The 18,697-nt window shown below is 38.3% G+C and overlaps 1 protein-coding gene across 6 annotated transcripts in view; it reads right to left on the bottom strand.

Moving 5' to 3' along the window:
* The window catches only part of ATP9B (ATPase phospholipid transporting 9B (putative)), a 313,691-nt gene that overhangs the window by 40,275 nt on the left and 254,719 nt on the right, over positions 1-18,697 (bottom strand). For all 6 annotated transcript variants that reach the window (XM_075062887.1, XM_075062888.1, XM_075062889.1 and 3 more), the window contains 2 exons: positions 15,928-16,040; positions 7,572-7,820 (listed from right to left, as the gene is read on the bottom strand). In XM_075062887.1, coding sequence (XP_074918988.1) covers positions 7,572-7,820; positions 15,928-16,040 — 362 coding nt within the window. The remainder of the gene's footprint in view (positions 1-7,571; positions 7,821-15,927; positions 16,041-18,697) is intronic.

Genomic DNA, 18,697 nt, shown 5'->3' on the forward strand with positions numbered 1-18,697 from the left:
TTTGTAGTGTTTTAAGTGCTTTGAGATTTTTTCATAAGAAAAAAGCACTACACTGAGTGCAATGCAACGTACAATGTCTTGGGCAGCAAGTGCAATGGGCTAATAGGTTAGGCATTAACTGCATTACAAAGAAACCTGCATTTCAAGTTGGCATTTAACTTAGTAGGACATTTAGTATTTTTACCAACATGAGGAGTGAAGGCAGACTGTACTGTTGCATGACTGTGTGGCTGACTTAGTGAATGTGCATATCTTGTGAGGTACATGCAAAACGAGGCAGGGCTCCACAAGAGCCATTAGTAGCTTGCACAACACGTCACACTCCTTTCATTTAATGATTTGGCAACCTAGCTATCCTGTCTATTTAAATTGTGTATCATTTGCCTAGCAAAAGCACAAATTGAAAGATGTAAAACTTTACTGGAAGTTTCCAGAAAACTCCATAAAAATAGATAAGGTTGTTAAATGAGAACAATGTAGTTACCTATCATATCAGTCATAAAACCCAAGTATTTATTAAAGATAAGAAAATGAATGGTTAAGGAATCATAAATCTTACACTGCACATACAACAAAACATTATTCTAATCAAGTAACAAAATGCATATTTTATAACAGCTATCTTACCTCTAACTTAAAATAAATACTATTCTTTCATCAATCTCAAAATATAAATAGACTGTTGAAAAAGAAATAAAATGCGTAGATGTACACACAGTTGTCACACTGATCAGCCTGAAAAACTCAATCTACATAATTTTATTATTAATCACTAATTTTCCCCACTAACATTCATCTGTAACTTTATTCTTAAGAAACAGCAGTAACATATTCTTTACCACAAAATTATGTACAGATATTAACTGTTAATATTTCCTATTTAACAAGTTAAGAAAGATACTTAAAAAACAACAACAACAACTAAGCCTCAAGTCAACAATGTATTAGTCAGAGTTAAGGTTGATGTTTTTGATGAAATATGCATTGTTCAAGATATGCAGGAGAATGAAACAGACCCAACAACGGATTTTTAAGTGCAAAGCCTAGCCATTTGGGTGGGAGGAAGAGTCAGAGAAGCCTCATCTCTTTTCCTGTTTCATCTTCACAGAGGAACAATCTTCACATGAATTCTGGTAAGAAGAGGTGGGAGGAAGGCTTCAGAGTAACTGAGCCTGTCTTTCCCTTCATCTCTCAGGAGCTCGGCTGCCTATCCAAATACCCACTACCTGCTGAGACTGGGAACACCTTTATAACCTGATAAGAATAATACATTTGTTTGTTAGTTCTGGGTGTTGCATAGGATTTCTGTTCTTAACTATTCCTCTCCACATTTTTATATGATTAGTTTTTATTAATGATGTGATATTTAACTTGTGCTTATGCAGTTTTTTTTTTTTTTAAAAGGATGTTATCTCATTGCCAAACTCTATGACTCCTTTGTAACACTCCAGCAATGCAGAGTAGCTGGAAATGCAATATTTTGGTACAGCTGGTCAGAAACCCAAGTTTCCATTTTGAGGGAAAATCTGACATTTTGAATTTTCCTTTAGTCCTGAACTGGGACAAAAAGTCAGTATTTTGAAATTTACTGCAGAATGGAAATTGCTAAATATTTCATTTTGGAAACATCAAAATAACTATCCTTTTTTTTATTTTGATAATGTCAAAACAAAATATAAACTACATATATAATAAAATATTAAAATAAAAGTCAGGACAAAAATAAATTCTAAATGAAATATTCCATTTTGATTCAAAATTTCAAATTTTTTCTGCTGGAAATTTGGTTGAAATTGACACATTCCTGTAAAATGTTTTAATTTTGAGAAAGTAGCATTTTCCAATGAAAGTAGCTGTTATAGTGAATTTTTTTCAGCCAGTTCTCATTTCTGGTTACCTGGAGATCCCCTGATGTTTCCAGTTCTAGATGACATCTCCCTCCCCCAGTGGTTGGCATAGTGGACATAACCAAGGAAGGGGGATATCTGGAGCACTGCTGTGTTTTGGAGTTCTCCAATTGCTAGAATGGCCCACAGGGGCTGTTACAGTTGGTGCAAGATAGGGTACGAACATTTTGAACTGGGGGGTGTAATTTCCAGTTTGAGGAGACATACTCACATTTGCTGTGATCTAGCTAGTGTGCTAAAAGGAAGCGTAGCCACGGCAGCATGAGGGATTAGCTGCCCTGAGTACATACCCATCTGAGAACCTAGGATGTATTCAGGGAAGCTAGACCCTCCCATAGGTCACATCACAGAAGCTACACTCTGTGTTTAGTGCACTAGCTCAATTAGCACTAACACAGGTATGTTGCCTTGAGCTGGGAATCATATTCCCAGCTCGAAGCGTACACATACTCAAAGAGATACCCTAAGGTTGCTATTACTTGCTTTAAGTATTGAATCAGAAGACGCAACCACAGGACTGAGGGCATAAAGCTATCTCCCCTCTTGCTTGTCTCCTCTCTTCTCCCCACTCACTTTTGGCCCTGCACTGTGAAGCACATGGTTGGATACAAGGATATAGCTCACTGCTTTGGGTATTGCAACAGATTATATCTAGATGGCTTTCTATAATAGTTAGATAGCTTGGATAAGTTCAGATAAAGTTGAGCTATGCATGTAAACTTTTGGATGGTGATCTGAATCAGATATATCTAATACTGTAAGAAGTGTACGGTATATCTCAGATTTAAACTGTTGCCTCATCTTGGCAAAGAGAAAATGATAAGATGTTTCTTGAAACCACATTCAAATACCTCTTCGGACACAGGCATGTAACTACTCTAAATCTTTCAGATAATATTTGCTCAGTGTACTTTACACCCCATGAACTAAACTCCACTTTCAGTTAAATCAGCATAAATTGCAAATAACTTCACTGCAGCCAACAGAGTTACTTTCAATTTACACAAAACCAACCTGCTATACAAAGGATACACAGGGTACGTACACACCATTTTAAAATTAAGACTATTCTTTGAGACTAGGTGGAGGTGGGGGGGAGAATTTTTTCTCTAATACTGAGTGTTTCCAACTGTTCATGTTATTTTCTATAAAGATTTTGGGGAATTCTCCCCACTTGTTCAGCAACATTTCAGATGATTCCAATTAGCAGTGAAGAATACTCAGAGACTGAATTCCTGTTAATATTTACAAATGACGATTTAGTGATTGACATTTGTATTTTTTATTATTTTTAATCAAGAATATTCATGGTTAAATAAAATCAAATTATTAACTTAAAATGACAATCTGATCACCCGGGAAAACGCCAGTCAATATTCAAGATAGGGTATGGAGTAGTTATTCTTTGTGGGTCTCGAAGGTCATGGAAGTGATGGTTTTATGCTACTGAATAATTTGCTCTTCACAAATACATTGACAAAACAACACAATTAGTCTTGCTTCAATAAGCACACACACAAAATAGAATTAAACAATACAACATGTCTCATACATTACAGCTTTACTTTTGTAAACACAAAAGCTGCTTCACTACGGCCATATCATTTTCCTTTTCAAATGATCAGCTTTGTATCCTTGTAATTAATTTTAGCAACTCTTATCTCTTGCACATTAACATTTGAATGAGATGACTGATCATATCTTAATGTAACATTTAAATATTCCAAATGTTGGAATTAGATGTTTGGGAGTATAACAATGCATGAGAACGCATAACCAATAAACAGGTAGTAGATGAGAGTAAGCAGTCATTAAAAATCATGACATATCTATCTTTCTTGACCAAAGGAGGCCAAAGGTCTTGAAAGGCTCCTGTTCATAGCATGCCTCTGAATTACTTGGGTCTGTGACCTTTGTACTTTATTGCTCTATCTACTTAGTTTATATCCTTTTATGATTGTTCATTACATTACATTAGCACGGGCTTTCCACAAGTGATGTGGACATATACTTATGACAGCTGAGCAAGAGTTGTTTTAGATTTTGTCAATGACTTTCCCAGTGTGTACCCATTGTTTGCTATGCTGTAGCTATAGAGGACAGAAGTGACAGACAAATGAAACTTTCCACTTTTACAGAGAAAATGAAATATTGATCACTTATCATAAGAAAGAATGAGCCTGGCATAAGTAGGGTTCACATTAAGAATACAAAATCAGTTATTTATGTCAGGCTACTCTAAGACAATGACTACATATTTTATGATGAATGTATCTACTCCTAAACGTGCATTTGTGTCACAATACCATATATAAATGGGATTGTGAAGAATTTCAAATGAATTCATGTCAACTCATTAAGTCTGTAATTTGTTTTCATTAGAATATTTAAATGTTTCCTGTGTTTTCCCACATGGAAGAACTGTTTATAGTTAAATCGTCTATAATTTTTCATGTAATGTCTCTTACGAAAATGACAAACACTAGATTATATAAGACCGAAGGCCACCAATAAAATAATCTCCAACAGAATACAATCACTCCAGATCCATAAGCAAAATCTAAGAGAGCAGTATTGTAATACTGAGGAAGTACAATGCATAAAACTGGTTAAGTCTATTAAATGATAATGTTGTTTATTAACAAAATATGTTGTGATAGGTCAATGCTGAGGTTAAACAGAAAACATCAATTGAACCATTTCCCTAAATAAAGCTCCAGGGTGCAATATTCAGAGCACTTTATTCAATAAAAAATGCTTTTAAAATGGTACTTGGTGATTGGGAAACATTGGCATCATCTATCAACCTAACTGCAGGAAAGTTCAATAAGCTAAATAATGAACCATTTACATTATTTTCCTTAGGCTCTAGTGATTTGCAAACATTGCATCAATAGAGCTCTTTAAAAAATTATGATGAAGACCTCCTAGTTTTTCACTTTCCATTTTTTTTTTTTGGTCATGCTGAAATGTTTACATTATTTAAATGTTTTTGTGGCTTCATAGTGATATTTTACCCAATAGCAATATTCTATTAAATTAAAAGGTATGTGTTTGATGTACTAATTTTACTAGTTTCAAAGAGAGGCAAATTAATTTTAAAAGATAAAAACACACTTAGGACTGTATCTTCAAAAGATTGGTTGGTGAGTGATTTTGCTTCATTAGTTTGTAGTTTGAATTCTCAAGTTTGGGTGAATGAATACATGGCCCTCCTAAGATGTACAACTATGGCTCCTCTCCCTTAAAACCAGTCTACACCACGCCCCCTTCCAGCCTCATATTGTCTTCCACTACTTTCCTTCTTCCTTTTCCCTTCAAACTGTGAAGTCTCATTCCCATGTGAGGCAACTCACACACACTCAACCAGCCAGTTATTTTGATCCAGTTCTTTCTCAACTGGAAAATCTCCCTTCCTTCTCTTCCATCAGCTTCCAGTCCTGTTCCTGAGCCACCTGGCCCAGCATCAACATTTTCCTATGATCACACTCCCTGCTGCTCCTCTGCACCATATCAGTAACACAGGGCCTGCTTCTTCTACCCTTTGGGCCCAGCATTAATCCAATAAGCTCCTGATTTCCTTTCGACCCTCCATGTAAAATCCACCATTTGTCTTTTCAGCATCCATCAAACTGCTTGTCCTCTCTGCTAGGTCAAATTTCTACCTACCTTCAGAAGTCAAGCACTTTCATGCTATCCTCAAATTCTTACACTTGCCCCCATCCACTAGACAAAAGTGGAGCTGTGCTCTTCTACAGCAGGTTTTTCAGGCTCCACACACAATTTCCACATGGGCACAATTTGCAAAGGGTTACTATCTGGGTTTCTATTCCTGTGATTTAGGACATTCTTTGTTTCCAGGGTCAAAGGAGCATTACATCCTTAGTCATCTGCTCTTTATATTTAGTTATTTTCTTATCTAAAAAAATCCATTTTTATTATGTTTTACAGTATCTTTCTTCCTCAGTGTATTGAGGTATTTGGTAGCCTATAATATGATCCAACAATCAATATGCAATATAGTAACACAAATTATATATTTATTATAAATTCCAAACATGACTGGTATGTATAAACACAATTTCTGCTTATCTCCATTCATCGAGATCACATACATTACGTAAACCCATAGAAATGCCTACAACTGATTGTGGATTATTGGTTATATACCCAAAGCAGGATGTCTGAAATCCTACCTTGATTTTAATCTTAAAGAAAGGGATGCATGCCTTAGCCAGTTATCCATATGGGTTCACTTTACACTTCCTAGACCCTATGGACAGTCATTATAGCATATGAAACACCCACAAGCCATGCTAGTTGGCTCTATATGAAGCACTTGACAATAAATATAAGGGGGACAAAGTTTCCTAAAAATACTATTTGTAATTTGTTTCTACATTGAAAAAGTGTGACTTGAGCAGCTAGGATAGTGCTGGTATTTTATATGATGAACTATTTAATATTTATATAACACTTATAGCAAGCACAGTAAAATATCCATTGCAGCCTCTAGGCACTATTAACACTTACATGGAGACATACCTATCTCAGAACTGGAAGGGACTCTAGCAGGACCAAGTACTGATTTTTGCCCCAGAACCCTAACAGGCCCCCTCAAGGATTGAACTAGGTTTAGCAGGCTAATGCTCAAACCACTGAGCTATCCCTTCACCCATACATATTTCCTTAAATATACAAATCATATCTGACTCCTCACGTTTGCTTATGGAGATCCAAATTAGGATAAAAAATATGCTACTTTGTATTTTTATTTCTCACAAAGGGTACAACTAATATATTTCTAACTGTCATTCTATGGGTCACTTCTATGGAATTTTGAATCCTGTGCCTTGTGTCATGCCCATGAATATATTCCTTTGAAGAATTTTATCAGCTAACATGGATAATACATTTAGGCCCTGATTCAAGAATGCATCCCTATTTAGCGCAGCACTTAAGCATGTATTTAACTTTGATCAGATACAGAGTACCATTGACATCAGTGGGACTTGAGCTTAAGACTTAATTGATTGAAATGGAATTTAATCACATGCTCAAAGTTAAGCATGTGCTTATGTCCTTTCCTGAATTTGAGCTTTAATTTGTGCTGAACATTGTAAAACTTTGGCTAAATCCAAGGCTTTCATGTTGTCTACTGTTGCTTGAACTAAATGGCCTCTATGCATAGATTTTTTTTTTAAAATCCATTTGTGCACCTAATGAGTAGTGTCACCCACTGCTCCACATGTTTGTAAGGAGGAATCTGCTTCTTTGTCATTGTCTAGATTTGTAACCCTTTAGAATGTCTGTTGCATGACTATATTTTGGAGCAAGGTCCTGAAAACCAATTTACACACCCAACTATTGATTTTTACAAGTGCAATACTTTCATATCAAACCCACAAAGTTGATTCCACAACTTGACTCAGTCAAACAGTTAAGACAACTTCTAAGTACAAAATATCAGACCTTTCCTCCATCAAATCAGCATATTATTTTCTTTCCTCCATATGTTTGTAATAATCAACTTTTTTTGTGAACTCCTCCCCCCACCCCAAAATACTAATTCACTCAAAGTTCTGTTCTTCTGTTAAATAATTTTTTTTTTTTAGAAACTCAATGTTACTCACAAACTAAAACATTTTAACATGACACACTAACCTCATCAGGACTAGAAGCCTGGTAAGTTCGATTTTCATCACTGAAGTTCTGATCCACTTCTGCATATTCTGTTTCTCCACTCACTCCAGCATGGGATTCATATACTGGGGTGACATTATGACACAAAGCAATAGCTTTCACTGCTTCATGTATCCGACTGCTGACAGTCTTGCGGACCTTGGGTGCTGAAGACTGCACTTTTCTGGAAGGTGTCGAGCTGGTACTGTTTCCACTAGATTGGGAATGCATCTTTAAAACATAATAAACAAACACCCAGTGAATAATGAATAAATCCAACAAAAGAAAGAAACTAGATGAATGTCAATGTACACTTGAAAAGTCACCCCTTGAAAACAACTGTATGAAGGAACTGTTTCAATCTACATGTGAGTTCCATGCTTGTGATCAAACCACCATTCCAATAGTTGGCAGATTTTGGCTTTGAAGAGACCTAGGAATATGCAAGGGGTGTTGCACCTTCGTGCTGATCTATACTGGCAGAGCAATGTGTATATGCAGACACAACATCAACTTACTAAGCCTGTCTCTTTCCAGACCTATCACTCTCCTACTTTTTATGCATTTTAGTTTGAGTCTACTTGCATTAGAGGAGCAAATGCATTTTTCAATAATCTGCTATCATCTGACAATGTATTATAATTATTCCATTCTAGTTTTACAGGTCACCTTTCACAGGACTTTAAAATACCGATTCAGTCAACAAACAAAGTTAAAGCAGGTATCTAATGAAAGGGGCTACTTAAAACAGTTTTGCTTTGACCCCTGACACTGTGGGCCACAGAGCTCTCCTCTTTTCCTGTAAACTCCTCCTCAAAACCCACCTTTTCCTACAATCCTTCAAAATCATGAGCCTCTAATTCAGTCCTTTTAAAATAATAAGAACTGCACTTTTAAGCCAGTAACTAACTGGATGTGTACGGAACCACCAAAAAAGATGACAAGCTTTTTCTCTGTATTTCTTCCTTACCCGCTTTCTCTCCCATGTATGTTGTTTTCTCCCTTACAATTTAGTCTTCCTGTGATCAATTAAGAATAGAAATTCTTTAGGATGGGGACTATGGCTAAGATTTTGAAAAGTGACTAGTGTTAGTGTGTGCATCAAGTTTTAGGTGCCCAACTAGAAACATTTAAAAGGAGCTTGCTTTTCAGAGGGTGGATGCTCAGGACTTTCTGAAAATCAGGTTCCTTTAACATGTGTCTAGTGATTTTTAGGTATCTCCATTCTGGGGTGTCCAACATAGTTATTTTTTAAAATCTTGGCCCATGTCTATTTCTTTGTCTCTAAAGCACAATACACACCTTTGGAACTATATACAAATTACTGATTTTACATGTTAATGAAACATATTTCTATATGAATTAACCTAGTTCATGTAACAGTTGCTTTTATTTCAGCATGAAAATTATTCTGGCATGGGCAGGACAGAAAAATCTAACAATGTAAAAGCTACCCATTTGGCAGGTAGCAAAGAGAATAAAAGTATCTATTTCCCTTTAAAATCATGTTGCTGTTACAGTAACCACCAATTTAGCACCATAGTTTATGTCATACTCCAGCCATGCTCAGCTGAACCTAATTGCATTTATCTCTGAGGTGAAACAGATTATATTTGGTTATTAACCTACTTGGGAAGAGGCCTTTTTAGTCAGGTTATGAAATGATAACCTCCCTTCATCTCACCAGTACTATCAAACACTTTTCTGTTCACTTCAGAGTAACTCAGAAATTCTCTTTAGAAACCAAGCCTTTTTTTCTCTCCCAACTGCATGTACTGATTTGCTGAACCGTGAACATTCTGCCCATCAAATTACAGTGCTGCCTAATAAAGGGTTTAACTTTCTGCTCATCTGGCACTGTTTTTCAGCTACTGCTTTAAACCTCTGCATTTGCATTCTACTAACACTGATGGCATTACAGCTGCAAATAAATTAAGCTGATTTACTCCTTCTGAATTATGTTATGTTTATTGATGCTTGTATAATTTAATTTCACACAAATTCCATTAAAGATTATGCCCTCTATCACAAAATGCTTCCAGTGGGGAATATAATCAGGTTATAATAGATTTGTGTGTTGCATTACAGTGGACCTACTAGACTATTGTCATCTTAATAAAACAGAACACAAACAAGGGATAAAAATCAATGTCACATAAGAACTAGTGTCTGTCTAACTGGCAGCTTTTATTACCATAGCTTAAATAAAAAAACCTCACAATACATTTCTGATTGAAATAACTGTTGAAGAGTTTATTTTGTGTGCAAGGGTTCCCTTATTTTCTATTTGCAATAGTTGCTATTAACATATAAAATAATTAAAATATTATTTAAATGTTAAGTTATAATACACAACACTGAAATACAGAAAAAAGTTCTAGAAAAATAGTAAAGTTGCTTTCCGCCAGCTAGTAACTGCTAATCTGGATTTGGAAAATCCTTGTCCACACTTGGAAAAATACACTAATTTTTCTTCATTTTTTTTTTTTTTATTTCAGAGGTAAATGCCTAACAATTACAAATATTCAGTCTGTCACATAGCAGCAAATATTAAACGTTTATTACAATTTAAAATTAATAAGCTAATCTTTTAGGTAAGCAAACATTTATGAAGCATGCAGTTCTTTTTAATTAGAGATATTCCCCCCCCGCCAAGTTAATTTAGTGTTTATGAATAGACCTCTAGATTAAAACTGTAGTTCAATCTCCACTCTCAGTCAGCCCTAGGACTCTGCTAAGACTGACAACTGGAATTGTTTTGTTGTTGTTACTGTAGACACCTAACACGATCCACTAGGACTAACAATTCTTTTTACATAAGCCACCTAACAGCCATCAGATGGCAATGACTTTCAGTCACTGTTATTCTGGTCTGAATTTGGACTGTTGATCTTGAGGAACAAAAGCTCTATATCCCATTTCCAAGATGTACTGTTCCATAATAAAGCTATTGTTTAACATAGATACCAGCTAAGTAAGCAGAAATATTGATCAGGACACGCAGGAGAATAAAGATATAGTCAAGTGAATGGATTTAAAGCTGCAGTCCACAACTGTATTTGTTTTAATAGTAAAGGGGGTTTGTCTACCAACCTCCTCCCTCTCTACCAGGTAATAACTAAATTAAGTATGGTGTTAAATGGCCCCACACCACACAACCAAGGAACTAAGGTTTAGCTCGCTTAGCCAAACCCCTCCTACACAATTCATAATTCATCCCAATATTTTCTGCTGCAAAGGGGGAATGAGGACACAGATGAGGGGGAGTTCAGTCTGCATAATTTACAGGGTCCATTAGTCCCCTCCTGGGTCCTGTGCTCAGATTTACCCTGGAGTTGGCCCCGCAGAGACCCTGCCTGTACTGCACACCAGCCACCAGTTGTGACAATGTATGTTGACAGAGACACAAGGTGGGTGAGGAAATATCTTTTATTGGACCAACTTCTGTTGGTGAGACAGACAAGCTTTCGAGTTACACAGAGCTCTTCTTCAGGTTTGGGAAAGGTACTCAGAGCGTCACTCCTAAATATAAGATCGAACAGATAGCTTAACATAAGTAGCCAGCATATATTCTGGGACCATTCAAGGTGAAGTGACCCATCAACACCTTGTAGTCATAGGACAAAAGAAGGGGGTTAGTGGGTTACAGATTAATAAATCAAATTTATGTCTCTATTCAGTCCATGATTTTTAGTGTTTACCAAAGTTATGAATTTAAGCTCCCAGATTTGTCTTTTAAATGTGCAGGTTTCCTTTAAGGAAGAGGATTTATAAGATATAGAGTGATCCATCTGTAAAAAGTGTTCACCCACAGGTGAAATGGTGTGTTTGTCTTTTACCATTTTCATGTCTGAGTTCATTTGTGTAGTGATTGTCTGGTTTCACCCACACAGTTGTTACTTGGGCATTTAGTGCACTGGATGACGTGCACAACATGTTATGATTCTATGTGTAGGACCCATGGATCTTAAAAGGTGTGTTGTCAGCGGTATTGATCATAGCACAGTGGAGATATGACTGCAGGTTCTGTGTTGCATCTGTTGTTCTGGCAGGGTCTGGTGCTCCTTTGAATTGGTGTATCCTGGTCTGTGGGGAGCTTGCTTCTGATGGTCAGCGTGGCGAGGCTGGGGGGTTGTTTGAATACTAAAAGGGAGGGAGGGATGTTCAGGAAAGATTTCTTTCGGAATGGGGTCACCATCGAGTATGGGGTGTAGTTGTTTGATGATACCTTTCATGGATTCCAGTGTGGGGTTGTAGGTGACAACTAGAGGTGTATGATCAGAGAGGTTTTTATTTCTGTATTGAAGCACGTTTTCTTAGGATATTTGGAGGCCCAGTTCATGATGTGATCATCTTCTCTGGTGGAGTGTCCTTGTTTGGTGAAGGTGGTTTTGAGTATTTTAAGGTGTCACTTATTCTGGACTTTCTCCTCGGAGCATATTCTGTGGTATCTGAGTCTCTGGCTGCAGATAACAAATTTCTTGGTGTGTTTGGGGCGGTTACGGCATCTGTAAAAGGTAGGTATGGTGATCTGCGGGTTTTCTGTATATCGCTGCTTGTAAGGTTCCACTGCTGAAGCTGATCATGGTGTTCAGGAACTTGATGCTAGTGTGGGAGTGTTCCAGAGAGAGTTTAGTGAACCGGTGGTGGTTGTTGAAGCAGTGGTGGAAATCTATGAGGGAGTTTAAGTCATCTGTCCAGAGGATGAAAATATCATCTGTGTATCTCAGGAATAAAACTGGCTTTGTGGTGCCTTTGTCCAGAAATTCTTCTTCAAGGTGACCCAAGGAGAAGGAGCCCATCCTAGTACCCACAGTTTGGATAATGTGTTTGTTGTTGAATGTAAAATGGATGAGTTTGATGATTTTTGGGGGGTGAATAGCTGAGTGTTGTCCATTGTCTTGTAATTATTTGAGGCAGACAGCTATGCCATCTTCGTGAGGGATGTTGGTATATACGGAAATGATATCCATGGTGGCAAGGATAGATTTGTGGTTTATTGCAAAAATCTGTAACCCACTAACCCTCATTTTTGTCCTGTGGGAGGTGGAACTGTACTCCACTCTCTTTTATGCTTGCCCTAGTCCAATCTGTGTGTGTGTTCTGGGCAAATGGAGAAAGGACAAGGAAGTGCTAGAGCCATGCCTCTCTCAAATCAGGGGTGTCAATGGGCCACTTCACCTTGAATGATCTCTTTGAGCTTGTATTTAGTTGTGATGCTCTGAATATCTTTAACAGACCCGAAGAAGAGCTCTGTGTAGCTTGAAAGCTTGTCTCTCTAACCAACAGATGTTGGTCCAATAAAATTACCTTGCTCACTTGGTCTCTCTAATATCCTGGTACTCACATAGCTACAACACTGCATATATTGACATTTATTAACCATTGCTCCCCACCGCCTTTAAATATTTTTTTTTGAAGGTACTTTCATGTTTCTTATCCTTTCCTACCAGGCCTCCATGATGCTGTGAGCACAGGGAAAAAAGACAAAACAAAACCCCACAACCACCACCAAAACTGTGCCAATCTTGCCCAGAGAAGAAAAAGTATCTTTCTTGATCCCAAAATGGGATCAAAGTTAGACCCACAGCAAGCCTGGAAAATCAGCTCTGAAAACAATAAAATATAAGGCAAAGTGGTAGAGCAGCTTTCAGCAACAAGGATGGTTGCTGTGTACCCAGGAATGCTTAAATTCAGTGGGTGAGGGTGTCATAAACAGAGGGTTAAGGGTTAATGTCTCTTTTTCCTGTAAAGGGTTAACTAGCAGTAAACCTGGAACACCTGACCAGAGGACCAATCAGGAGACAAGATACTTTCAAATCTCGGTGGAGGGAAGCCTTTGTTTGTGCTTTCTGGGTTTTTTCTTTGTTCTCTCTGGGTTCTGAGAGGGACCAGACATGTAAGCAGATATCTCCAAGTTTCTGAAACAGCCTCTTCTGTTCAATTTAGTAAGTACCAGTTAGAAAGGCGGTTTAGTCTTTTAATTGTTTTCTTATTTTGCAAATGTGTATTTTGCTGGAAGGATTGTATCTCTGTTTGTTGCAACTTGTAATTGTGCTGGGGGGAGGATTCTCTCTAGTGTCTATAAGCTGAAAGACCCTGTAACATTTTCCATCTTGATTTTACAGAGACAATTTTTACTTTTTTCTTTTATTAAAAGTTTTCCTTTTTAAGAACCTGATTGTTTTTTATTCTTATGTGAGACCTAAGGGGAGGGAGTCTGCACTCACCAGGGAATTGGTGGGAGAAAGGAGAGAAGGGGGGGGAGGAAAAACCTGATTTCTCTCTGTGTTAGTATCACTGTCTCTCTCTCAGGAAGAGTTTGGGAGGGGGAGTGAAGAAGGGGGGGAAGGTGGATTTCCTCTCTGTTTTAAGATTCAAGGAGTTGAATCACAACGATCTCCTAGTGTAACCCAGGGAAGGGAGGATCTGGGAGGAAGAGAAGAGGGGAATGATTTATTTCCCTTTGTTTTGAGACCCAAGGGGCTTTGGGTCTTGGGGTCCCCAGGGAAGGTTTGGGGGCCAGAAAGTGCCCTAAAACACTATATTTTTGGGTGGTGGCAGCTCTACCATTTCTAAGCTAGTAATTAAGCTTAGGGGGGTTCATGCAGGTAACCCCATCTTTTGGACGCTAAGGTTCAGAGTGGGGGGTTCATACCTTGACAGAGGGGGAATGCATATAGATATTCACTGGAGCCAATCTGCTTCCTTATGTCCCAGGGGTGAAAGTAACTTAAAGGACTTACTAGTATGCTGGAGTCCTGAGTGGGGCATGGCCTCAACCAGAAGGGGTGTGGCCTCAACCAGAAGAGGCGGGGCCTTTCAAGATTTAAAGGCCCTGGGGCTCTGGCTGTGGCTGGGAGCCCCAGGGCCTTTAAATCACCCCGGAGCTACTAGCTACAGAGGTGGCTGGGAGCCCCAGGGCTCAGAGATGAATTAAAGGGCCCAGGGTTCTGGTCGCCATGGTGCTCTGGGCCCTTTAAATCACCATGGCATCCCCGCCACTGCTACCCTGGGGCAGCAGGGCTGGGGCAGTGGAGGCAGGGCTCTGACAGTGATTTAAAGGGCCCGGGGCTCCGGCTGCTGTGGGAGCCCCAGGCCCTTTAAAGCGCTGCCGGAGCTCTGGCAGTGGGACTTGGGCAACACTTTAAAGGGGCCGGAGCTCTGGGACCTTTAAATTCCCATCCGAGCCTGGCTGCTGGAGCTCCAACAGGGATTTAAAGGGCCTGGGCTCCCCACAGCAGCTGGAGTCCTGGGCCCTTTAAACCCACCGGAGAAGCCGGTCCAGTGCGGCATGGCATACTGGCTCTTGCCAGTACACCGTACCGGCTTACTTTCACCTCTGTTATGCCCTCCCCCAAAATGGTCACTGGATAGCAACAGGAGGTGGAATTCTACTCCGCTCTCTTTTGTGCTTGCCCTAGCACAATTTCCACATGTGTTCTGGGCAAGTGGAGAAAGGAGAAGGAGGTGCCAGAGGAATGCCGGCCGCCAACCAGGACCCCAACAGGTGGCCATTCCCTTGACAGTCCAATCAACAACCTTTACCCCTCACATCAGAAAATGGGAAGGGGCATCATAGCATTCACAGTGATATTCACAATATCCCCTATTGGAATGTACATGCACAATTTAGTTTCAAATGGGATACACACATTAAAATATACTCATTGCTGAATGTAACTAGAATTATCCTGCAGGACTCTATCAAATACCCTGTTCTTAACTACGTTACATTCCCCAACTTTTTTCTTTTTTTTTTCTTTTCTTTTTTTTTAAAAAAAAACCTTTATGCCTGTGTAATCCCTGTTAAAAAATTTAATGAAATATTCCTTTTCCTACTGCTTCCATCCTTATCCTTTTGACAAACTTTTTTTCTTTATTGCTTAGCAAGTTAATATGGCTTTACAATGTTTGAAGATACTCATCACAAAGACCAAAAGATGCAATTAATCTCATCAGCATTGTTCTAGATACAGTGTTAACTTTAATTTGTGGTCATTTTGCTGGATGGCTGTCTATGCTTCAGAGAAAAAATATTGAATTTTCATCAATTAATAGTATTAGATAGAGGAAGAGTTTGCTTCCTAGATAGACAGTGGGCTATGAAAGACGTTTGGAATCAGGCAGGAATTCCATACCACATTACAGTATATTAATTTTAGGGAAGGCCAAATTGTTGCCCGAAACTAGGACCCTGAGGATGACCTGGGGGGGGGGTGTATAAATGGGAAAACTTTCACATCTCAATTTTTTAAACCTATAAAACACGGCAATGCCCCATCAACACTGAGAAAACCTGTTAATATAAAGGAAAATAAGTTATAAAATGAGATACCTGTGAATACGAATTGATAATGTGACTCTGAATTTCATCCATTGTGTCTGTCCCATAAGACACAGTACCCAGATGGAGGCGCTTAAATATCATCTCATTCTGGGTAAGTGTTCCTGTAATAAAAATATCAGAGTGATCAGGAAAAAGACAGTACTATGTAAGAGATTAGTTTGTAATATTTTGTTCCTTTGGGGGTGGAGTAAAGCAGATTATGAAGGAGTATCCCAAGAGCCCTGAGGACATTTCCATTTTGTTATTTTACAGATATCAGTAAGCCATTGGCAGCTATTGTACTTGCTGACAAGGGGAACTGGAAAAGATCCCTCTGAAGCACATCAAGGCTATTCCTTAATGGCCAAAAGAGTTATCTTTGAGTGAAGCAAGATGAGGGTCAGAGTAAGCTACCACTCTTTAGTCCCAACTATTTACAATAACAGCAGGGGACTAATACTGGGACTAGAAATAAAGCTCAGGTATGTCACAAAACAGCAGAGAGCACCATCAAAATGTATCAAAACAAGCCAAGTTAGTCCTTTTTTGGGTAAATTAGTCACCAGGAAATACAATCAGTTCAGTTAATTTAAGAAAATGAGTGCAGAAAAAGCAGGGTTACTCATCCTGGAGGAGTCACCATTTCCAACTTCAATTTGGAAGCAACACAACTGAATATTTGCCCCCACTGAACTGATAGAAATTATCTAGACCTGCCTCAAGCAGCGACATTTTCATCTTAAATGTAAGTGAAAGGTAGTGTTCAATATAATTTTTTTTTAAAGCAAAAAGCAAAACGGGAAAGAAATTTCCCTTGGATTAGTCAAGGATGTGTGCTCAAATGAGCTACTGCTGGGAAATTAATGGGAAATTATTCCACAATCAGTATTCTCTGTTTGTTTCCTTCTTACTTTCTCCCTCCACATAACAAGGTAGATTTACTAAAGCGGTTGCATGTTAATGGTGCTGATGCTTTTGCCATGGGTCTACAATGATGTAGGGTAGAGGGCAAAAAAGAATAATTCAATGCCAATATGTTAAAAAAGGGGGGGAGCTATTGGAGAGAAGGCTAATTTTACAGCTAATTTTTAGAAGATTGCATGGTTATATCTAGCAATCAGCCTTAATGTTAGAAATACTATAGCACTGTAGTGCCTAGAGAAGCATACAGATGCGCCTCATAAGAACTCTTCTAAAATTCAGAAGGGGTATAATGTCATGGTGTGGGGAAGGACTAATTATTTTCCAGTGACCCAGAGAAACGGCCAGGAGAAATCCAACTATGCTGAGGAAGCAGTGAGACAAAACAGTCCATAAATTGGGAAAGATAGTGGTTTTTGGTGAAACCCACCCAGTTGTGGAACTCCTGACCAGAAAAAGTCAGGATGAATTTGTGTCTTACATCTTTGTAGAGCACAATGTCAAAGGCATTTTTAAACAGGGTTTTATCTATAGAGACAACAGAATGCTAACTGGTGAGTTTTCTCTCTTCTATAGATATCGTACTGCCTTCCAAAAAAGACCCATATATTTAAACTTCATCGTGAGAGAAGCAGAAAAACATAGAAACCTTGGAAATCTTGTATTTGGTATCTAGATAACATTGTGACTTGTGCTTTGAAAATACAAGTATAGGTATGGGGGAAAAAACATCAGTACCCCCTCCCTCGATATAACGCTGTCCTCAGGAGCCATAAAACCTTACTGTGTTATAGATGAAACCCCGTTACATTGAACTTGCTTTGATCCACTGGAGCGCGTAGCCGCCCCCCGCTCCCCTGGAGCACTGCTTTACCACGTTATATCCAAATTCGTGTTATATCAGGTCGCGTGCATCTTTCTAGTTGTAAATATCTTCATGGTAACAACATATTGCCACAACTTAAACGGATTTAAAATGGATTATGCTTAGAGATCGAGTTTTTAATATTACATTTTCTGCGACAATCTGAGCCACACACATACACACAAAAAAGACTGTTCAGTTAAAAAGTTTATGTATAAATAACACAAGATAAAAGATCTTTTTTTAAAGGCATCTGCATCTTAAAAGGTCAATAGCAACACTTTACATTTGTTCAAAGAGTAAAAAAATGGGATGATGTGTGTCAAACACACCTCTTACCACATATTTCTAACACTATTCCATGATATGTATGAAGAAAGACTTCCTGGCAAACAGAGAGAATCAAAATTGTCTAGAATAGGTCACTGGAAATTAACATTGTTTCCGAACTTGACGAATTTAGCCTGTAACTGGAGTAAGCCTGAAATTTCAGAATCAACATAAATTGTATGTTTTCAGAGACCACTTTACATCTGTAAGGAACTATAGGGTGTCAGTCATAGAGTCACAACATGTTCACCACTGACATCCTTGATTTTTAGAAAGCTCTAATTGAAGTGTGGGTGGTTCAGGGTTCAATGATGAAGCATAACAAGGGGAGAGAGAGACCACCACCAGCTAGGTTCTTCTGTTAAGCTCATAGAAAGATCATTTGTATCTAAGCTGTACTGAAAGAGAATAAAATAAACTACATTTTGAAAATATAATCAGCCAAACTGGAATTAATCCAGTGTGCAGATATTCCCATTACATTCTCTTTTGCTCCTCGTCAGCATTTAAGAGAGGCCCTAAATTTCCTCTCGTGAGGCTTGAAATGTAAAAATATTTTTGTGTTAAAAGGTTAAGAATAATACTTCTGAGGTTTATTTTTTTAGATTTTTTTGTGTATGATGGTAGATTACTAAAAATCCACAAATAATTTAAAAATACAGT

The sequence above is a fragment of the Chelonoidis abingdonii genome, chromosome 2, assembly GCF_003597395.2.
Source record: "Chelonoidis abingdonii isolate Lonesome George chromosome 2, CheloAbing_2.0, whole genome shotgun sequence".
Classification (NCBI taxonomy): Eukaryota; Metazoa; Chordata; order Testudines; family Testudinidae; genus Chelonoidis; species Chelonoidis abingdonii.